Raw genomic sequence first — 24,065 nt, 5'->3', positions numbered from 1 at the left:
TAATAATCAGAACACTAATTTGATTTCAAACCTTAGGGAACTAGTGTTCTATGAAGTACATTTGCAAAGTCTAAGCCTGATAACTATTTACACAGTCTGGAACTCAAACTGTACATGTTAACACTCAGCAAAAGTTCTCCACTGACAACAATGCCATGACATAAATCTTTCCAAAGAGTAAACACTTTTACTGGACATCTCAGTGCTTCCCCAGTTCCCCAGTTTATGCTGATTTTGACATTCTGAGAGTACAACATTCACAGGTGCTGGTTAATTTTTATCTATTTAGGCTTATTAAAATAGCATGAACATCAAAGCACTCATCAAAGCAGTGGTATAGCAATCACACAACAATGCTCTCAGTGAGTATTGAGAGTGTTTGCACAACTGCCTGTGACTCTCACTGCAGTCTTCTGCAACATAGGCCCCTGAACTTGCATTATGTATCACTTTCCCGAATTTTGAAATAGCGACTGAAACTTTCATCATAATACTCTCTAATCAAAATGGAATTTATACACAGTTAGTGGATACGAGACCTCTCTGGTGAAATAAGGGTATTCAGAGAAAATCACCTTGCTCCCTTTAGTGATTATTTCCTTTATTTCTCATTGTCGTTTATAACCTCTGAGTAAGTCATTCAACAAACTATTGGAACTTTAATTATTCAAAGGGAGACTATTTGTCTCTGTGACACCACTCTTAGAAAGCCCCACAGCTTTTCAACAAAGTGCTGTGCATATCTATGCAGTAAGATAGAACCAAGTTCTTGATGGAAGAACTTACCACATTTGACGGGTCATCAACAGACATGGATCGACCACTACTGGGCCTTGTCTCGTCATCACTGCTGTATTCACTCTCACTGTCACTCATAATCTGTGAAGAAACAAAGCCAGAAAGTACCAGGTAAACACAGGGTTGTATCGTAATACTTATGTGTATACTAAGTGAGAAGACGAATTTAGTCTGATCTGATTCAAGTTTTCCCACTATGAGTTACATGTACATTGCAAAGATTACAAACTTATAAATTTACTCAACAGCACGTAAATGCGCCCATGCATTTCCTCTTTTCAGTAAATGGCAAAATGTCAAATTTGTGACAAAGAAATAGTGGAAGGAAAAGGGGAATAAAGACCACAAAATTCACTGTCTTCAATATATTCTATGATATTGAAATAACAAATTTTGTTTATCATTGTCTATCACCAAATACTAAGAATTGCATTCTCAAAATATGTTACATGCTTCTCTTTCTGTTATGTTAATCATACAGAGATATACCATGGGAAGATATAAACTAAACTTACTCCTCTATTGTAGAACAACTCTTCAAGTATACTGCTATCATGCAATGGGTCTGTCGGATCGCTCAGAATGCTGTCATGCCCTGAAGAAAAACTTGAACCTGGAGAACCACCATCCTGAAGAGTGGAAGGGGATATAACAATAGTTATTTACAATCTGTAGTTTCCCTGCAAAGGCACACTGAGATGCTTTGCACTTATCATTTTCAGTATAGTCATTGCCACCAACTGCTGCACTAATAATCTTTACGGCCCTGATACGGCTTTTGCGGCCCGAGGTCTAACGGCGGAAGGGCCCGAGCGTGCGAGGGCCCGTACGCCGTACGACCAAGGGCCGCAAAAGCCGTATCAGGGCCGTAAAGGTTTTATCATATACCTTATGGAATGATAAATATGTAGTTTACATAATATTCAACATTGTTTAGGAGATAAAAATGCGTGCGATATCAAAAATTCATCGCCATTTGTGTCAGTTTTTCATAAATACGATGGCCGCTTCCCGTTGCGGATTGACATACATAATGACGTCATTTGTTTACCTGCAGAATTCTAGAACGCGCAAAGCAATATGCGTACTATTACGTGACCAACAGAGATCAAGGCTGAAATCGAGGTGTAAGAAGGACAAAAGCGTGATGTCAGTTTCTTGTAATTTATACTGAACAGGCACGCACTTAGTATACACAGGATTTCACTAGAATTTAGAAATAAAAGCCGATGTTACCGGCGCGGCTCCACTCTCGCCACGCGCAACTACGATCTGAGCGAGCAGATGTTTTCCAAATCTCGCGCTGGCTTTGTGTACGAATGGAACGTTTGCGGATAGCAACGCGCGTAGTAACCAGAATCGAGATAGTTCAGAAATGCACGCGATTGCCCATATTTGGGCACCGGGCCAGGGCGTGATACGTAAAAAAATGCACGGATCTGAGGGCGCTTTCTCCCATAGCTTTACACAGGCACGTGAATGTAGGTATATGATAATATCAATATTACCTGTAGCTGTCCTGCATAATGTTCAACTGGTATAAATGTAACTTGCAAAGACAACCCTGCTACTGACCAGGTGTACAAAGTATTGGAAAAGGACATTAAACTACTATGGTGTTACCCTAAACCGGTAAACCAGTATCAACAATATCATCCATAAAGAGTCTTTACAGCTGAAGTTCAAGTTCAACTATCACAATACAATCTCAAGTTTGGAGATTGTCGTTAAATACATAAAAGAAGACAGTTCATAATGTCTGTTGGTACAGTATAAATTGCTCAATTGACTCTTGATGAATATGACATTTGGTGACTTGATCAAAAACCTCTCAGAACTTATCTCACCTGAATAGCTTTGAGTGCCTTTAATTCTCTGTCAGTGTAGTGATCACCGATGACCAAATCAACAGTTCTGCTTTCAACTTCAATGTCTTCAGAAGAAGCGTTTGTATCTATCTGCTTGCTTGTCTTGTCATCTGTATCAAGTATTTCTTTGAATAGTTCTCCAGTCGATGTCCTCCTTGAAATGTCAACGGGAAAGATATCAGGAAGTTTTGGATTAAGTAGTTACAAAATCAAATCATGATGGCCAGAATATTTTCAAGGATGCAGTATGGATTCCAGTAAGATACATTAGAACAAGCAACAGCCATGTACCGAGTGATGTGTCTTTTTCTTTTGTAAATGTTCATAATAGACAGTCAAGAAAAACTTTCAAGGCGATTTCGAGATAACTACCAGTATTCAATCAATATTTAGAAATTTTATCTTTGAGATGGATTTCCTTGCAGCATGCAATACTGGATATGAGCTGGCATGAATAAAGTTTGGCCTAAGTTATAAGCAAAACAGCGTAACGCTATTAAGCAATCTAGACCAATTGTTACAACTATTCAAACACAGAGGTCAACTGCAATTATAACAAATGTTATCAATGCGTCTGTGATATTTATTATACACTAGATTTAAAGAGACATTGGTATTTAAAATCCCCAATATAGGTTTGCATGGTAAAATTTTACCTTTTGCTTTGTCTGGGTAAAGGTTTTTCACTGCTAGTCAGAACAATATCTGTAGATTCATTTCCGGTATCTGACGTCAAGTGATCTGTTTCAAGTTCTGCTTTGATCATCTCATTTCTCAGTTTTGTACCCCTCTCCAATAACGATGACAATATATCACCACCTTGTCCATCTCTGGGATTGACTTCATGAGTTGACTGAGATACAGGTACTATATGTCGGGGCTGAGTTGTGCTTACTTTTGACGGCTGATCAACAGTTGTTTGTGGAATACCTGGAAGTGATATACATGTACACAGAACAGAACCTTGAAGTTTCAACTCTAGATGTATACTGCGAGAGAAAACTTTGGCAAAACAGAAAAGATTTCAAACACTCCTGATATAGAAAAACACATAAATAACTATAATCTAGAGATATTTCACTTCGCAATAACATATCTACATTATACAGTAATTGAACTGATACAATTAATAAAGTTTGGTGATATATTCACTTATACACCATATTTTATTTATGTTATATATAAGCAATGCCTCTTAGAATTGCTTTTTCAACACTAACATAAATCTTATATGAATGATGGTTTGTAAAATCATAGACAGTCGAGAAACACTGCACTAAAATTTATTGTTATACAAAGTAATTTTGTAGGAGCAGTCATGAGGGCGCTGTTCCAATTGACATTTTTCTACATCAATGGATCAAATACAGCTTTCATTGCTAAAAAGCTATAATTTCATTTGTGAATTTATCAGCAGTAAGGGAAAACTTAAGTGATATTCTGTGAAAGGAAAAGTGCATAAAAAAGCATTACTGGGGGCTCTAAGGATCACAGCTTTGAAAAAAGGTTTACACTCTCACATCATGAAAAATACCTTTTGGTTGGAGTAAACCTTTTTGGATGTGTCCTCTTTGGCATTTTTCATGTTGATCATACTTAATACTTGTAATTTTACCCCTATTTTAATAATTTGCCAAATAATTTAAATAAAAAATCTATTGCAAAAGACTGAAAAAGCTATGAGCTGTGAAACAAATTCAGTATATTAGCTACTTAATTTGATTACCTGTTAGTAGTTATTATCTGCTGTATAGTGCAATATTTCTTATACTAACCTGACTCTCTTTCAGGTATAGTAGTCCTGTCTATTGTCTGTGGTTGTGAACTAGGAACACCAGTGTCCGTACTTGCACCGGGTCCTATGACAAAACTGTAATCATCATCTACTCCCCGGGGAGTCACACGTCCGTCAGTCTTTTGCAAGTCCTGAAATCAGAACAAAGATGACTATTACAGGAGATCATCATAAAAAATCAAGGTCACCTGGGGCCTATCATGAAAAGTAAAGAAACGTACTTCAATAATTGCCAATACATCTGTACTGACAGACGCAAATTTAACCAATCTTATTGCAATGCAATATGATTTTGTATTGGGTAGTTTCACGCCTTCATTTCCTCTATATTGAAGTGGACATATATGTACTAGTATGTAGATGTCTATACTTATACTATTCATGCTTCTCTTAACTCTATGAAATTGAAAAACATTGCTTTACAGGGGTGTCTAGACTAAAACAATTTTATAATTACTAATCACAGGAGCTAATCACAAGAAAGATTTGCCCTAACTTGTTTACAATTTGATATGTAATAACTCCCAACATTTTTTGTAAACATTGTAAAGAGCTATCTTTGTCAGATTACATATATGATATAGGTTTGTTTTAATTCAAGCTTGAAGATACTGAATGTAATAATAATCTAAATGTGGCAGTGACGATACTTGTCATGTACTTAGCATCATATTCAGACAAACTGGACTTAAAATAACTGTACCTATACCATTATGCCCCCGCTCCAACATTTCTTGTCGGCATAACCTATACATGTTCAAACACAGTGGACGTCAATGGACGTTGTACATATTACGAAAGTGGCAAATATATCAAGAATATCAAATGTAAATTTACCTTTGGTGGCAATGGTGAAGTGAACAGATCGTCACTAGAACTAGTAACCTGTGAACGTGGCAGAGGTTGCGGAATGACACCGGACGATGAACGGATGAAGTCAATGTCTGTACTTCCTCTGGTATCGATACTGATGTCAGTGGTTGGCACTGAGCCACCAGAACTGTCAAAAGATGCTGCAATGAAACACGTCAAAACATGCTGCATTTGATTTGATATCAACAGTCACTTATGAATTCTCTGGTTGCTCATCATTATATTTCATTAATTTGGCGAGAAAAAAACCACTGGGCAGGTTCAATGGAAGCATGCTGTCATTGCCAAAGCTAGACATCCATACAGATAAAGAATGTTATAAAACATGATCTACATGTATTTACACTCATTTTATTCACTCAATCTCACCATTGTACATTTTTGACAAAGCCATGATTCCCTCTAGGTATACTTTTCACTGAGATGTCTACCAATCGCATTTTGCAACACAGTGACATGAAAAAGCAACAAACCATACCCATTGACAGGTATACCGTAAGATTTTGACTAGTCCATGACATACATGCTAAAACAATGGCGAGTGGCAGTGCATATGTAGAACGAACTAGTCAAAATTAGATAATATGAGTGCTTGTTCATGTTTATTGTATCATGACAATATATTAAAATTCTGGCATAAAATATTAAAAATAATACTTTTTCTCTAGCTGAGAGCTCACACGCTATCCAAGAATGCAATATTACATGAATATTTTCATGTCTCCGCTAATCAGATATCAGAATTTGCACCATAAATACACTGGTATGATATATATAATGGCAGACAATTCATGTTTGTTTCAAAGGAGATATACCAAGTTTAATTAAAAATATATACTATATGGTGACCATGTATTATATTTCCTGTTTACCAATATGTCAGTGTGATATCAGAATTATCATTATGCACTTTCAAAAACACCTGCTTGATATAATTTTTTTTAACCTTTTGACAGGAGGTAACCTATTAGCAAGTGACTCAATTTTTCATTAACATTTCATTGGTACTAAGTTGTTATTATCACAAGTTACTCAGATTCTGTTTGGGGATCATTGATTTGAATGTCTATATTACTTTCTCATGATTTAGAGTACACATCAAGACTTACCCATCAGGGGTTCAAAAACCATTGAGATGTGAAGGTCAGCTACCTTCTTCTCCGTGGCATCCACAGAATACACAGTAAAGAATCTACAGGAGCAACATTGATTTTACATTTATGCCAAATTTATTTTAAGTACTGTACCACACTACAAACAACATCATCAAAGTTCTGAAATAGGATTTTCCATAGAGTTCCCACACTTATACAGTTATATGTGACATAGAATCAAACTATGAACACAATGTGGATCATGAAACTGAAGACTGAGTGATGAGGTTGAACAATAATTCTTTTGTTGATTAATTGCAGTATTATATGTACTGTGAATTCCCCAGGGTAACAACAATGCAACTATGTCTTGTATGTAGAGAGAAAGACGTTACACAGATGTCACATACCCATTCAGAGGTTTCCCTGGAGCTACCAGAGCACCTAAATTTGGTACTTCTACCTGTCCCTTGAGTTTCATAGAGCTGCCACCTAAGACTTCAAAAACCAATGGTCCCATATGTGACAAGGCTAAGGAAACAATACTAGCGCACTAGACATTGATCATAAAAGCACAAAAAATGCATATAAAATAATTGTATGTTTCAGTGACATCTATTACAAGTTGCCATACAATTGTTTCATTTTTGGTAAACATGTGACCATATCATGAAATGTTAAAGATGAATGATAGTTTAATGTAAGTTTGCGTTTGTCACTGCCTACATGGACAGATGCTTGCATCATGTTAAAGAGCACCACATAGTTACAATATATTGTACAACCATGTGAATATCAATTACTATGACAAGACTGGTTAGTTGCTCAAATTATGGAAACAAAGCAAATTCAACACAATTGTAAAAGATAAATGCCAGAAGTTCAGGTTTCACAACATAAGTTTGTGTAACAGTCGAAAATTCTGTTGCACTGCTCCATAATATCGTCAAGGCACACATACTTGTTGTTTAAATAAGGATATCATGTACATATGCTGAATATTGTTTAGGTCCTGATCTGATTCCGTATCTAGTCGTTGTTCTACTCAGTGCTTTCTGTGGGTTCTTCACATCTGTTGGTCTGAAGGAAGAAGAAAACAGTCTGGTATCACTAAAGACAATATTGTTTCAGCAAATTTCACCAACTAATCTGAGTGATCAAGAGGTCCCTAGATGTTCCATTAGCATTATGAATACAGTGAATATGACAGCATCATGTACCTACACTACTCTCTCATTCTGTTGTTTACTTCTTTATTATTTGCTTTTGTGTGCATATTGTTTGCTTGTCATTCACTTATAAGAAAATCAGAAACAGTTAATTTGGCATAGTTTACGTGACACTTTTCACATAGCAGTCACTTGTGTACATGTATGCACCCGATGACTGCGATGATACTTCACAGTCTATAAAGACTTAAAATTGAAGTGTTCAAGAAATGCAAACATGGGCTTCAACAGACACTTTAACAACATGTCGAATTTATTTGCCAAATCTCCCACAAAATTTCCCGTAGTTTTGTGTTTTTGCTTTTGTTTGTTTTTGTTTTTAAGGTAAGTTTTTTTCAGTTTTTGAAGAAGAGGTGAGTAGAATGAATACCACTCAAGGATCATTCAATGGAAGAGGTCTTTAAACTTACCTGAACACTGTTCCTTCTGCTTGCTCACCCCACCACTTTAATCTGACAAATGTCACATCTGGTGGTTTTGGAACCATCCATAGGATCTTACTGACAGAAACCCTGAGAAAGCATCTTAGCTGACCATCAACACCTGGTGGCAAACTTGTAGATGCTTGAACATCTTCCCTGGGAACTACATGACAAAGAATGGGAGAATTTCCATCAATTATCAATGATAAAGACAAATTTGGCAATGATACATGTATGGCCATGAATGACTATCATTCATGCACTGTCTCTAATATCTGTAAATCTGAGTACTTTTGCAGATGATTTACAGAATATGTGGTCTACTTGCAATACATGTGTGAACCTAATATCTGGCAAACCAAATACATACGTAGTAAAAATAGTGGTTTAAAAACTGCTGGGGGCCTTTTCTATGAAAATACAGTAGGTTGGTTAGCAACTTTTTAAAAATAAACAATGGTTACTTTTTGTTCGCTGATCTCCCTCAAAAAATTAGCAAATTTATAATTACACTGCACCATATCACCGCAGGACAAACCCTAATCATATTTACGTATACCTGTTCAGCGTATGCATGGATGTCAGCCTGTCAATTTACCACTGTAATGTAATCACTGGACAATAATTCCTGACGATATCAATGCTGAACAATTCTACAAATTTGTTTCATCGCGAATGGTGGAGAAAACAGGCGAGCTTCATGTAGAAAACCTCTGGTTGCTATCTAATTTTTCATCTCTGCGTGTACATTTGGCTGAATGTGTTATTGCACTGGAAATTGCCAAAGCTGTCGAGAAACTTTTATTTGCAACTGTCGAACCGGTCTTGAAAATGTTGTAGTTTCTTTTCAAAATTAGGAAATCCCGCATTCACGGCCCATACTTGCTTAGGCAGAACATGTTTGCATAAAATGAAGGATAAATACATTTTAAAAATTTTCGATAATACACGTAAGAGAATTATGTTGTTGAATACTGTAAAGAGACGGACTGTGCAGCGCTGTGATGCATAAGCCTGCCGCCGCGCCGACACAGCTTACTGACAGCTCGGCTACCTCCATGCTGACAGTGAGTCGAGCGCCAATAGTGTAAATGTTGTTCGTCAAAAAAGCACACACAAACCCTACGTTGCAACGATCAACAAACCAACTTCGCTATGCAGTAAGGAGATTCTATTGAAATATTTCTATACACACTCTACATCAATTTTGAAACTTTAAACATTTCCTTAAAGCCCAAAACGCCTAACGGAACGTGTTTGGCAACGTTGACAGCAAGACCGGACACGTCTCCAGCTAATACACCTCAGTACAACGGTCGGACTACCGAACAAAGTTTTCCCTTTGAAGCGTAAGGAAATGTCTTACCTCTTTTCTTTCCTTTTGTGCTACTCTTGATCTTCTTCTTACCCATAGCTGTTCGGGTTACAATGTAGAATTAAGTACTTTCGCCGAAAATGCCAAGTTTAGGTACTGTACAACGGAGCTGACTTTCAGATGTTCGCCATTTTTGTTTTTCCCGCATTGACCTCTGTGATACCGTCCGGTCATCGCGTCACGTGATGTGACTTGTCATTTACTCGCCTCAACAAGTTTCCATAGTTTTTTTTCACTTTTATTGAGACACTTGGTTTTGTCTAGATGTTAGTTGAGGGAGTTATCCATAGTCACAACTAAATAACAGGAAAAAAATCATTTGACGAGTTGAAAATATGAAATCTCGCCAAATCTCATAACACAGTACTTCAGGTCAATGACCCTAAGATGGCGCTACACAAGAAAGTTCACCTCAAGAATATGGCAGGCAAGCTCCCTCCTATGCCGCCTATGGCAGTCTCTGGCGGAAGGTCGTAAGTTTGATGGGTTTCTTTTAACTAATTAAACGGTGCATTTACCAATGTCATTGTTAAAATAGATACTCGTAAAAATTGATTAATATATAACGAACAGTCGACTTCTGTCCGCGGCTAGGTTGCAGCACGCGCACGGTTCCTTTTCTTTTGTGGAGTTTGGAGCCTAGGGACCGTGGCTGCAGCAGTGCAGGCTGTTTACGTGCTCGTGATGCTGCACCGTGCGAGCTGCAGGCTCGTATCCATACCACAGACTCCAGACAGGGCACTGTAATTGTAAACATTGAGTTGATGTAATTGTTATGCCCAGGATTGGCTTTGCTGTCTAATTTTTAATTGCATAATGCAAACAAAGCCCAAGAAAACTAGACCATCACTAGCCTGTCCCGTGGACCCAAGAAAATTAAAATCAAAGCACGGTCCCGGGGTGTTGATCAAAGATAGGTACGCTGACTGGTCGAGGTTCTAATAGGTTCACTACATTTAGCATATATATCATAAATAGCCCATGGTTTTAATGGTATTGATGTTCTTGTGACCTCGAATGTACATCTTTAAATAGCATAACTCATTTACTGATAGGGTTTTCATTCAACGGGAAAATATTGATCAGTCTATCCCTCGGCAGTTTATTTTATCTGTATCTAATCATCTTTTAATTTGATCTTAAGATGTTATTGTGATTGGTTGAAAAAGATGTCAGATTTTTAAACAATATAATTAAAAAAAGGTCTAACTCAACAGAATGGAATGGAATAGAAACATGTGTACCCCTTTTCCTGCCAAGTCCATATTTCATCACCAGGTCAAGATGGTTAAAATTGATGAAACACAACATATTCCATATGATGTTTTTAACATAATACTGTACATTTGAAGGCTGTTGAAAACATAATACTGTAAAGTTGACTTTTTTTTGGACTAAAGATGCTATACCAAGCCAAGTGGGTGAAAATATGTCATGTTTTGGTTCAATACCGCTTTTTACTGACTTGGCTGATGGGGAGTGATACAGTTATTACTGTCTGGCAGGAAAAGGGTTAAAGGTGCTTTACCTATTCCACTCCATCTGACTACAGTGTACATTGCATTCACGCAAAGTTATGCAAATTTAAATGTAACAGGAGTCAGTGTAGGACTCATTTGGGTTGGTGTTTTCAATCAACAGATATGGATAAAGAATGTCCAATTCGATGTGCTGCCTCTCCATAATTCAGAGCTCGCCATTATGAATTTGTGGAATTCTTCCAGTTTCTATGTGAACAAATAAGATAAGGCTATTCGCAAATGAAGTATGATTGTTCTCTCATTAATTTTTGATTAATATGCAAAATTGAATTTTTCGTCCACAAATTTGGATCACAGTATTGAAATTATGTTTGCAATAATCACAAAATTAGCAGACGACTGTCAATGTTACAAAGAACACCAGAAAGTTCATGAACAGTTCAGACTACAAGCTGCAACAACAGCCATACATTTGACACTGACAATCTTTTGTCCTATTTTCTTGCATCATAGCACAGCTACTTGCAGCAGTGTCAAATGTCGGGCACTTGCAGCTATGTTTAGTAATAATAACCTGCAACCATGAACAGTTCTCTCACATGAAATACATTCATCCTTTCATAAATACTTAATCATTGTAACCTTGGTGTACTCTTCAGGCATGGACTACGTAGGAAGAGAGATTACACCCCTGTCACATGGGATCATTATTTTGAGAAAGTTGAAGATGTAAAAGTGGAAGATAATTCATTTCGGGTGTATGAGTGTGGTACTGAAGGCCCTGTAATATATCTACTTCATGGAGGTGGACATTCTTCTCTTTCCTGGGCTGTACTCTCAGTAAGTCACAGATTTTATGCATATCATTAGATGTACAAGATGGATTTTACTCCTGTTATGTAAATGTTTATCTGTTTCATCCGCCAGTTATACTGCCAGTACCAGAACTACCGGTACTTACTCAGCCCACAGGACTGTCTCAGCCCCACTGCCAGGGACTGGCTCAGTGTTTCCATATGAACTCATTATCAAGTTCATCCACTATTGATATGCAAATTAACTAGTCTGCATTTGCTCATGAAACAATTGAAACTGGCCCACACTTCTGTCAAGAGGATACAACGTAATATATAGTACTACATTGTAGTATCCAGTAATTCTGCTCACTGTTATTTGTATAAATATTGTGATAAATTTTTATAACATCTCAATATATATTATCATCCGCAAAAGGCCTTGAGTAAGTGTATAGAGTGGATCAATAAAAGTTGATGTTGTGCATAAAAAAGACAACAAACACGTCATTTTGACATTTTTGTTCAGATTTATATATCAGATATTACCATACACTCAGTGTGACAGTTTCGGACGACCTCAGTTTTCGGACATTCAGTGACATGCTGTTAGTTACACTCACTTCGCTCCGTATCGATAGCGTTTCACAGGTCGTGTGACCTCATATTATGTCAGGTGATACTGTTATCCCGTTTTCGATAGTTTTTTTGGTAGAAGCTATTGAGTTCGCTACGAGCGGCGGTCACAAATTGTCGTCTGATACCGCGTCAGTGATACTGTCAACATACTGCCGTCAGGTCAAGTAACTGAAATTTTGACTAAAGTCCTGATTTAGCATTGAATTTTGAATGTGGGGGAGAATAATGATTTTGAAAATATTCTTTCCATTGTTCGCTACGATTGCATGTAGTGTTAACGAAAACTGCGCAGTTGTTTCTAGAAAAAAGTACATTTAGTGAACGTAAGAAGTGTACAAGTTTTCGGACAGACAATATTTAGCATGTATAAACGTAGTAAGTGACTTACCGCGTAAAAACTTGACAGGACTGGTAAATAATTCCATACGATGAAATATACTCGCTATTTCATTAAATAATGCCTGTGCGATTTTAATACAAACAAAATATGCAATGGAAACAATTATAAGTAATACTCACTGAACAAACTTAGCGAAGTTAGCCACACCGTACGATACAAGGTGCAGAAAGCAACACACACGGAGACAGCCCGTGTCCGATATCTAAGCGCTATACACGTCGAAATATAGTTGAGTCGTCCATGGATTAAACATAACTAATTATAATGAAATATTCTTATATACAGTTTTCTAAACACATCAAAATTAAAAATCGGTAGTTTGAAGTTTCAAATTGTCAATACGTAGCTCCTAATCACATTCCAAACACGACGTCCGATTTCTGGGATTGTAGTCCGATCACTACGACATCGACATGGGGTCAAAACTTTGGCAACTTTGACCCCGAAATATCACTCCCGTCGTGTCAACTGAGTTTGAGGATAACCACAATAAAGTTTCGAAAGGTATGGTAATAAGATTTCGTATTGCTGGTCATTTATGAAACGACTTTGGACGAAATTTACTACCCTGTCCGAAAAATGTCACACTGAGTGTACTTATTTATCTGATTCAGCAGAACAAATCATATCCCCTAGGGTAGTGTCATTGTGTAATATGATTGATTGTAATCACAATTATGACCTGTCTGCCAGTATGAACAAGTATAAATCTACTGTCAACTTACTTGTATGGTAACTTGTGAGCACTGATACAGATGGAAGTCAAATTTTTTGTTTTCTTACCTCTATAGCTAATAATTTGCTAAAATGTCTGAAATCTTTCTGATTCCTACCACAGAAAGACATATTGAAGATTGTAAAGTGTAGAATATTAGCAATAGACTTCCGGGGTCACGGTGACACACATACCACTGATGATGAAGACCTTTCAGCAGATACCCTGTCCAGGTATGTCAGACGTTTCATTTCAAACACATCATGACATGTGTCTGACTTATGAATTCAAGAGAGAAAGCAATGGATTGGTTTGTACCGACGCCATAGTACCATCGATACAAACTATAGATTTCACACACGTAGAAGTGTCTCTTGGAAATCTGTGGGTTGAACATGATTAAGATGTTGTACAGATGTAGTTGAAACAATGTCCTTCTCCTTGAAATGTGATGTACAACATCAAGGTGTTAATGATAAACCTCACCATAAGCAAAGCAAAATGTGGGTATATTGCAAGATGACAATTTGATCATGGCACTGTTCCTATGAGAAAATTTTTTTGAATAGCATTTGTTATCTGGAAGCCAACTTGACATGCCACTTACTCAAGAGTGTTCCCTTAAACACAAGAAAATGTATTATATGTGTGCAAATATATTAGTAAAGGGTTGACTAAAGGAAATTTTATGAAATCCCTAAATTGCCCAAAAGAGGTAAGAAATCTAAAAGCCAGAGGACACACTGATGCATACATGTTCGTGCAGCATATCCTGTGTATTCCGTTAAAGGTATACAGTCATCTGTAATCTAAATATGCCCATATATGGTCAAAAGGGCATTCCTTGGTATTCAAAATGCCCATGTGATGGCTACCCGCTTAAAATCTGTGATTGGTTAGATTTTCTTTTTCCATGGTAAATGTGGTTAAATGGAACAGGTGACAGTATACCTTTAATCAATTCAACTATGAATTTTGCTTCACATTGAAAATAAATGAGTTATGGGTAATACTTATAATGTGTCTTGTTGTCATTTTCAGTGATCTTGCCAAGGTTCTCAATCAGTTTTACGGCGATGAAGTTCCCCCAGTCATCCTTGTTGGCCACAGGTATGTCCATAATGCTTGAGTATCCATTTCTGCTATGCTGCTATTTTTATCTGATAAAAAATTCATCTAAATGTTACAGTATTTCGTTGGAGATGCTTCATAGGAAAGGCTTTATAGATTCTTGGTTCAGCCCTCGGTAGCTGTAAACTCATAGAAACCATCTGCATATCCTTTGTTAAGGAGTATTATAATGAGGGCTTTCATTTCACATGTTTAAGGTTTGCAGACAAGTGAGATAGGAAAAGAAAATATAATGTCTGTTCCAAAACCAGGTCATCAGGGTGTCTGAAAAATTATTATACAATGTACATGTATGTAATGCCCTAAATGGCAAAAGGAAATGTTATTCTGAAACAATTCAAAGAGATCAGGTGTTCAGTCAATGTCACACAGTTTCCTGGTATTACGAGCTGAGATATTACATTCACAACATTAAAATTAAAAAAATTTACTGCTGAACTTCAATTGTCACACGTTGCTGAGTTTGGGACTCCTCATGCTGAATTTATGAATATCTTTGATTAATTGTACCCGATCTTTAACAATGTACCATGGTTGTCTGTATCTTCTGTATCTAGCATGGGTGGTGCAATAGCAGTGCATACAGGAGTCAAAAACCTGATTCCATCTCTCATTGGAATGGTTGTCATCGATGTTGTAGAAGGTATGTATCTAACAAGGTGTGTATATGGAATGGTTGTTCTTGATGTTGTAAAAGGTACATGTCCGTATGTATGCAATGGTTCCTATTTATGTTGTAGAATGTTACAAAGTGTGTACATGCATATGGAATGGTTGTCATTGATGTTGTGGAAGGTATTTACTCTGATGTATATCTAACAAAGTGTGTACATTTTCTGAACTAACATACCTGACAGTTCTATTTCACGTACACTTGTAAGAGGCAGTGTGAATAACTCGAATAGTTCAATAGTGTTGGTTACATTTGATGTGATATGTATGCATTTCATTTTGTCACACAAATCAGTGACACTGCACACGGTATGTTATACAGTTACTGAGTACAATCAATGTGCCCTCAGGGCTAAATAGACATACCACTGCCTCAAGAAAGATACCAAAAATTTACATGAATACAAACTGATATAAGGCTGACGCAAAGAAATTTCCAGAAGTCCTGAAATGGACTCAAAAGTCTGTGAGTATAAATTCTTATTTTCAAATTTCACATTTTGTTGACATTGATGCTGATCATATTATTCTGCTCACAGGTACAGCATTGGATGCTCTACACAGTATGCAGAATTTCCTCAGCAGCCGTCCTCGTCAATTTAAATCACTAGAAAATGCCATTGAGTGGAGGTGAGTTCAAACAACACTTCTAGACATGTATAACTGGAATAGATCTATTTCAACGGCTTTTGGTCAAAATTAATAATTTCAACTTTTCCTCAAAAGTGGCAATGATTTGGTCACTTTGATGTTTTGCATGTGTGTTCCTTGAGTTGAATTGGAGTCAGAATTGTTCATTTTGTGGTGATCTGTGCCTTTAACCAATATTTTTATCCATTCTTACTCACTTTTATTAAGCATAGTTAGGCCAAAACAATAATTGATGTGTGCATGCATTTAGTAGCTGAGTTAGGCAGAACACATTGTGCAGTTAGGCAAATAAACACTTGCCAGATACATGGAAAAGTAAATATACAGTGTACATACCAAAACAAAGTAACGGCTATTATTTGTTTTAACAAATTGCCGGAATTTGATTTTCAGTGTAGCAGACAAAAGATACACATATAATAGGGATTTACCAGCAGAAGGTCAGGTTTAATGTTTTGCCAATGAGACAATACAATTTCTTTAATTTTGTGTATCTGTTTGTATTTTGTCAGGTAAGGCCAGTGATTGGGTTCCTATTGCTAGCATGCACTACTATGGGATCATAAGCAAATATTGGGTGACCTTTGACCATGACCATTTTTTTGCACATATACACCAGCATGGCTCATAATTTGTATAGGTTTCTAGTAAAGCACATTTGTCTCAGATTTTGAAATGGGAGTTCAAAGGATTTTGGTGCCTGTATTTCATTCATTCATTCTTTTCTCAGTATGAAGAGTGGACAGATTAGAAACCTTGAATCAGCCAAAGTGTCCATGATTGGACAACTGAAGAGGTGAGAGTTCAAAGGTTAAAGTTAATTATTCATGACAATGCTTAATGTGAATTACATATCAATGAGATAGCAGAAATTTGTCATGTTTATTTAAAAAGAGTTTCTTTCATCAATGTTTTAATGCCAACCCTGCTGCAGCCAATTGGGTTTTGCTTCTTACCGGTACCAATCAAAGTGTGAGAATATACATGTATGTTCAGGGGTTCATCGTGGAGATACTGATCCAAAGGTATCATTTCTTGAAATGTGTATGAAGTGTGACACTTTTTGATCGAAAATCATGTTCTGAAACCTTCTGTCTGTCTAGTAATCTCTCTTCTGTATTTGTCAACTCAGTGTTAAAACTAACACTGATTAAGATAGTACTCTATCTGCTTTTGATAAAGTCTGTATGACTAATCCCTAATCACTTTGATGCCAAACAAAACAGGAAAACAGTCTAAATCTTTAAGTGATTACTGTATGTGTATCAACTCTAATCCATGTGAACCAGGGTTGGAGCAAATGAGACCCTGTCTACATCTGAAGTACCAGCAAGTGAGGGACATAACTTGGCCACTGCTGGTAATGCTATTCTCGAAGAAAGCGAGGAGTCTGAACAAAGCGAAAACACATCAGAGGAAAATTCTACCGATACACAACAACAGAAAAAACATAAACCAGCTGATGAAGACGTATGTTATAATATTATCTCATTACCTGTGTACGATATTTCTATTGAATAAAAAGATAATGTTAGATTTTATACATCAACTGAATTTGGGCAATATTTAAAATTTGTAAAGGCAGAGCTTGAACTTTCCACTGTTCAATGGTGTTTCAGACATTCATGATTGCATCATGGAGCAATCAAATCAACATGAGCTAGGGGTGTAAAGAAATAACTCCTTTAAAAATTATCATAATAGATACCTACAATGTATTGCTGTATGGAAGGTATTTTCTTTGATTCTAAGTTTACTCAATACATTAGTCTTTGTCTTGTTGACAATATTGATACCATTGACATGTTAGTTAACACTCAGACTGTAGCATTGATTTTCATGTACACATGTAGGTCGTCTAGAATGGTCATGTTTCCTTCATTTGCAGGACACAACACCCACGTACACATGGAGGATAGACCTAGCTAAAACAGAAAAACATTGGCTTGGTAAGTTTAAATACACCAGTATCAAAATTTCATGTGCTAATATAAGCTGAATATTATGGAACTGCTGATGCTTTCATCGGAAAAAGACAGAAACAATATTACTAACTTACAAATGAACACTAACATCACTATGAGTAATTCAGCTAGTTGTAAGCAAATGGTACGTGTATGGTTGAAAGTTGTGCCAAGCTTGTACATGTACATCTTGGCATATAAACTTTGCGCAATGCAATGTAGTGCATGTACAAGTACAATTTTTGTACTCTACACAGATACATGTATGTCGCTGTGTATAAATGTCTCTCTACCAACCTGACCATAAACTTCCATTTTACAGGTTGGTTTCAGGGCCTTTCTTCATTATTTCTATCCTGTCACATACCGAAAATGCTGTTATTGGCAGGTGAGCTACTCTTCTGTGCCCTTGACTCATGACAGACATTCACACACCTCACATGAATTCAGGGTCATCATTCCTCTACTGAAATTTCCGATAGTTTTGATACTTGGTAATTTACGGCATTTCCTGTCAGTGTAGATAGGCAGAAAATCCACCACTTCCTTTCATTCACCTCCATGTTATGGAGAATTTATTGAAAGTCTGGCATGTTTTTGCATGTTTTAATGTACACAGACCAGAGGAATGCAGCTAAATGTACATGCACATATGTAGTATACTTTTGCATGAATTTGAAAGCCCAACTACTGTCTGATGTATGCACTATGTAGTTTTGTTCCAGTATCTGTGCAAATCCTCCATAGCAGCTAATCATCTGCCTGTACATGTATATGCCTGTCACCTGACTGGTATTCTTACAAGCGTCATTTATGAGTTTTTTGCACAAATATCAAAAGTGTGAAAATTAGCGTCACCACGGGCATGCTGGTTCTGCTGAGTTGTGTGATATGACGATGCTAATAGATGTTTATTTCATGCATCAGGTGTTGATCGACTTGACAGAGAGCTGACCATTGGTCAAATGCAAGGTAAATTTCAGATGCAAGTCTTACCTCAGTGTGGTCACGCAGTTCATGAAGATGCTCCAGATAAGGTAATTGTCAGAGGAATTTCTGTTCTAAAAAAAGCATTGCAATACCGGATTGCAGATCACACTGCAATGCCAAACTCTCAGAAAGATGTATGTATTCAATGATACTAATGATACGCAGTATCCAGGCTTGGTGGTAGGGTCTATAACTCATAATCTGAGCATGGTGCATTAGAGATCTGGCTATTGCCAGGATAGCAGACTCACTATCAGAAGAATGTTAGATTGAGACTCTAACATGGTGTTGTGCCCTTGAGCAAGGCACTTTACTCTTCATTACTTGATTTGATTGCGGATGATGGGCACCTCCTCCTGTAAATGGGCTTTTCACCCATTGGATGATTGAGTTCACAGAGAAAGTGAGACATGAGAGAGTGTGAAGCGATGGCAGATGATTCCACCCAAAGCTTTACTGTATTGGTTGCAGTCAGGAATTGCGATCATACCAAAATTTAAATTTGGTGAAATTATGTTCATGATATTTTAATACCAAGGGAAGCAAAAGTACACACTGCATAGCATATAGGGTAACATCTTCATGGCAACAGTACAAATGTAGACTAGAATTTTGGGGCTAATGAGCCAATCTTGATGCATTTACTACTTCAGTATTGCATTTGATAGACAGAGCAAGTTCGTAGGAAGCAAAGTGGCTGTTTAACATACATGTAATATTGTACATGCAAAGAATGATGTAAAGCTTGCTCAAAATCATTTCTGAAAATGCAAGCTTTTGAAATCCAAGTACACATAAAGTGACATCTCTTCGATGGGAAGCTGTCAGATATTCAAATATGAAATGTGAAAAAAATTACTGATCACATACATATTATTGTATTCACAGGTTGCTGAAGCCCTGGCAGCGTTCATGGTCAGACACAAATTTGCAGAACCAACAGCAGACTTCAGAAGGTTTGTACCTGGCCTCGGTTTACCTGTCATTGAAAAATTGATCTAAACTGAACATCTACATCTATCTCGTAGGGAGAATAAAAATTTGAAGCAGAAATGAAATAACTTATACACAGGGTATCATAACAAAGTTTATATTTTAGGAAGAAAAATAGTTTCAACTCAGTAGTTTTCAAACTTTTTTATACGTTATACAGTGAAGAAATGTTTCAATTTAAAAATTTTGAAATAAGGTCTGTTATTGTACCTCAAAATATGTGCAATGTTTCAACGTTGCAATGTTTTTACCAACAGTCATCTGTGAACCAAATGATAAAATTCAACTCAGATCAGCTGATTTTATGGCCAGTTATTGCATGTTTTAAAGCTTGTTTAGCCAGATTTTTTGAGTGTTGTAGTAATTAAATGCGTCTAGAATCTGTACTACATTAAGATTTTTGTGGTTAGTCCTGTACACGAAGTGTAGTAACTAGTGACATTTATCAAACTCTATACTTTTTTGTGAAAAGTCACACATTTGTAATTGTGGATGATAAATACATTGTCACATAGAGATAGATAATTTTTAGATCAAGGACAGAAGTAAAAATCCATCAATGAACACTGACAGAGAAACAAGTTCCAAGTCATTTGTCCACCATTATCGCTGTATTTTCAGTATTATTACAATCTTAAAGGAAGTATTTCCAAACTGCTATATGTAAAAGACACTAGTGTGGTCATGCCTACAGTCTTTGCAACGGTATGAAGATTTCAGTGCTGTAACATTTCTGACAAATATTTGAGGGACAATCATTGATCTAATCTACTATGAAAAGCATAAAGTTCTTGATAGCCTCTTTGCGTTGCGCCACATGAATGGTCAAGCAGGATTTTCAATGCACACTGTGTCAGAGTTTAATGAATTGTTGCTGATTTCTCCGAAAGAGCGTGTTAGATTTTTCTTGTATTCACTTTGGAATTCGTCTGTGGATAACTTACATGCTTTTCGTGTAGATTTCCATGAATTTCACATTGAGAACTAGCTGTTGTCATTTAGGCCCAGAGCGCTGTCTCAAATGCTGTGCATCATCACATGAAATGTTGCAGAAAGTAATGTAAAATAACTTCATTTTAAAATTTTTTGGTAACTAAAATCAGGAATTCACATCGTTTGGTGAGGAGGAATGTACAGTGGTAGGCACGCACCAGTCAAATCTGATCAACCTCCTCGGCACGTACTAACCTCTGCTTTGAATGTTTTCTATTGCAGGCCAATGCCAGCATGCTAGCATTGATACTAACCGCATGGAGACCTCATCTGAGACGAGAATAACTTCCGTCATCTCTGATGATGGTGTCGGTTACGAGAGTGAGCCGATGGAAGCATGCGGTGTGCACCACAGCATCAGAGTTATCGGCAGTTGTTTTTCCATAGCAACTCACAACCACCCAGCATGTACACAGGCTAATACATTTATGTTAATGAAACCGAGCCTGGCAGACACGAGAGTAATTCCGGGTGGACAAACAAAATAATTCATACATGTATGTGCAGATCTGGAATGCGCATATCAAGGATGAGTTTGTTACTGACCTAATCAAACACAAGTTTCAACTATTCATATTACTGTACACACACTTCATCTATCCCACCAAAATTATTAATTAACAATCGATGGTCATGGGGAAATGTTAGCATACATTATTCACATTTGCATGATAGATCAACACCATTTCATTGTTACTCTCCATTTCAATTCTTTCTAATCCCCCACCTCCTCTATTCACATTATGATGCCTCCCCTTTATTAGCCTTCACTTTACATCATACAATTCTTTTCATTGAGAGCTGTTCTCTGTGGTACATAGCAAGAGGAATTTGAGACAAAAAAAGGGCAAACACCTTTTTTACCTACTTCCCATCCCAACCTCCATGCTCTATATCAGTACTTGGAAGTCAGACCTGCTAACTGCTATAAGGCAACAATGCAGGATTTGAATAAGTCTGGCATCACAAGACACAAACATGCAATGTAAGAAAGTTTGTCAAAATCACTATTATGATATGAATTTCTAATCATACTAAAAGATAAATCAGTCAGGGACGGCAATGGACATCAGGACAGATAACAGTAGGAAGATTGAAGAAGGTTCGATATTTTTGGAAAAAAAATTTGACAGTTGTTGTCTCAGAGCAATAAGGATATGACATTAATCTTGTCAAAGTGTATCATAGTTGTCAATATTAACATTGCAAATTGAATTAGCGCCCACACATGAATTTAGAGTTCAATCATACAAACCTGGAAATTCTGTCCACATGGAGGGACTCTGTTCTGTCATTGTTGCCATGGTTATTTCTTCATATTCACTACATAGTGAAAATCTGATCAACCTGAGAATACGGAAATCTTTCTTTATGTGTATATCATTGTAGTGGTATTTCATTTCTGGCTTGGCCACAATTTGAATGTTACTGCACATGTTTCACTTTTTCAACACACAAGAGAGAATGTTAATTTCCGTTTTCGCTGGTTTGGTCTAAGAAATGTATGTCATTATACTGTTGTGTAATATCTGATATGAGATCTGTAGTACTAAAAGTAAGCAGTACATTTCATTATATGCCTGTCTTTGGTGATTTTTATCTTTAAAGAATATTTTCACACCCAACAAATAGAATAGTATCAGATAAGGTATTTTCATTTCTAGAACATGAATTGACGCTCACCACTGAATAATTACACTGAAAAATCTATTTTACTGCTCACCCTTTCTCCCAACATGAAATTTCAAAAGCCCTTACACTTTGCTTATAAGTAATGTGTTGATTTGTATCAATGGAATGAGAAACGCATGTGTGTTAAAATTTGTGCATTTTCATTCGACTTTGAACTTTCCAAGACAGAATTCTAATAATGTGGCTGTGTAGTGCTTCATGCAAGGCCAGTTTTCACTCAAGAATTGTGTCTCAAGTCTGTTGTTATGCTGCTAACCACACTGGTCCGGATTGTTGCCGCTTCTCAGGCCAAACCATTAATCTAGAATGGCAATACTATTACACAAGTGTAATAGTGTCTTATTTCCTGTTGGTGTCTTTTTTCCATCCAAAAATAATGTAAAAAGTTAGGAACTTTTATGTCAAATGAGTGTGCTATTATATATGCAGTGAAGTCCATATTACTGTAGTTACCATGAAAGTAGTAAATGTAACTACAAAAATTTTACTCTAAAAAAGATGACATGCAAGTTCATGCCCGATTGTCACATCTTAACCTTTTCACTCCCGTTTCTCTGTATATAAATCCGCCCACCCAATTGAAAAGAATGGTGATGTACCACAGTCTGGTGGTGGAAGGGCTCACAGTATGATTATATTGGTGACTGTATCAACACTGCATCTGTTTCATGTCATGATCTTGGTAGTGAACTTTTTCATTCGAGAATGCATATGTTGCTGCAATCCAATGTCGACATCCCGGCAATTCTCTTGACCTTTCACCTGCAAGATTACATGACTTCTATACAGTCATGTAACATTTTGTAATTAACATGGAACTCATCACAGTGTATTTGTACTGTGTGGTGTCAACCTATGAACATGTGCAGCTGAAAATCAGTTCGCTGTACCTGGCAGGCATATACTTGCTGGATGCAGTTGTAGACTTTTGAATCTTCATTGTTGAAAGTAGCTTTTTGTGAGTGTGTCAATCTGCATGTATTGCAATAGTAGTGTTAATATATTTTTTGAATATTTCCATTTGTTATTAAATCTAGAGTCAAGTGACTTTACACCTATGGTGCATTTCTTTTTGAACTTCGATCCACAGTACCACTCTTCCATGCTCTATGTACCGACCATTATTGCTGATGCTGTCTATCATGATGTCACTGTGTCTGTTGATTACAGTAATCCAAAAATTTTGCCATCATGTCTACACGCTGATACCATTTATGCATGCCAATACCTAGGCATGTCCTAAGGCTGTTTGATGAATGCACATGTTGTACCTAAGGACGGTCTCAGATTGTCGCATAAGTTCAAACAGCGAAATTCGTTCGTTTACAGGGAGGGGGTTTGACCTCCATTCAATTAGTGAACATCACTTTCGCACTTTAATTTTATGATCACAAGTTCTTTACATTGTGTATAAAAATAAGCAAAAACTGCACACTTGTACCAACAAATTTTGCTGTAACTATTTCCAACTCGTTCATGTCATGCTATCATTAGTA

The 24,065-nt window shown here is 36.8% G+C and overlaps 2 protein-coding genes across 2 annotated transcripts in view; one reads left to right on the top strand and one right to left on the bottom strand.

The window, feature by feature from the left end:
- LOC139131436 (C2 domain-containing protein 3-like) overlaps positions 1-9,615 on the bottom strand; it is a 37,961-nt gene extending 28,346 nt beyond the window's left edge. Inside the window, exons 1-11 of the mRNA XM_070697472.1 lie at positions 9,446-9,615; positions 8,068-8,242; positions 7,411-7,508; positions 6,839-6,950; positions 6,444-6,526; positions 5,299-5,474; positions 4,442-4,592; positions 3,323-3,596; positions 2,646-2,820; positions 1,314-1,427; positions 787-879 (exon numbers count right to left, since the gene is read on the bottom strand). Coding sequence (XP_070553573.1) covers positions 787-879; positions 1,314-1,427; positions 2,646-2,820; positions 3,323-3,596; positions 4,442-4,592; positions 5,299-5,474; positions 6,444-6,526; positions 6,839-6,950; positions 7,411-7,508; positions 8,068-8,242; positions 9,446-9,491 — 1,497 coding nt within the window. The 5' untranslated portion in view covers positions 9,492-9,615. The remainder of the gene's footprint in view (positions 1-786; positions 880-1,313; positions 1,428-2,645; positions 2,821-3,322; positions 3,597-4,441; positions 4,593-5,298; positions 5,475-6,443; positions 6,527-6,838; positions 6,951-7,410; positions 7,509-8,067; positions 8,243-9,445) is intronic.
- Positions 9,616-9,770: 155 nt separating this feature from the next.
- Positions 9,771-23,621, top strand: LOC139131435 (protein phosphatase methylesterase 1-like). Its single transcript, XM_070697471.1, has 13 exons — positions 9,771-9,927; positions 11,595-11,775; positions 13,607-13,716; positions 14,525-14,593; positions 15,172-15,257; positions 15,826-15,916; positions 16,668-16,733; positions 17,227-17,407; positions 17,826-17,886; positions 18,224-18,289; positions 18,829-18,938; positions 19,780-19,847; positions 21,100-23,621. Exons 1-13 carry the CDS (start codon positions 9,842-9,844, stop codon positions 21,116-21,118), a joined length of 1,194 nt encoding a protein of 397 aa, XP_070553572.1. The 5' UTR covers positions 9,771-9,841; the 3' UTR covers positions 21,119-23,621.
- Positions 23,622-24,065: the final 444 nt, after the last annotated feature.

The sequence above is a fragment of the Ptychodera flava genome, chromosome 4, assembly GCF_041260155.1.
Source record: "Ptychodera flava strain L36383 chromosome 4, AS_Pfla_20210202, whole genome shotgun sequence".
Taxonomy (NCBI): domain Eukaryota; kingdom Metazoa; phylum Hemichordata; class Enteropneusta; family Ptychoderidae; genus Ptychodera; species Ptychodera flava.
The sequence above is the reverse complement of the archived record's forward strand: the minus strand, read 5'-3'. Positions and strand labels throughout refer to the sequence as shown.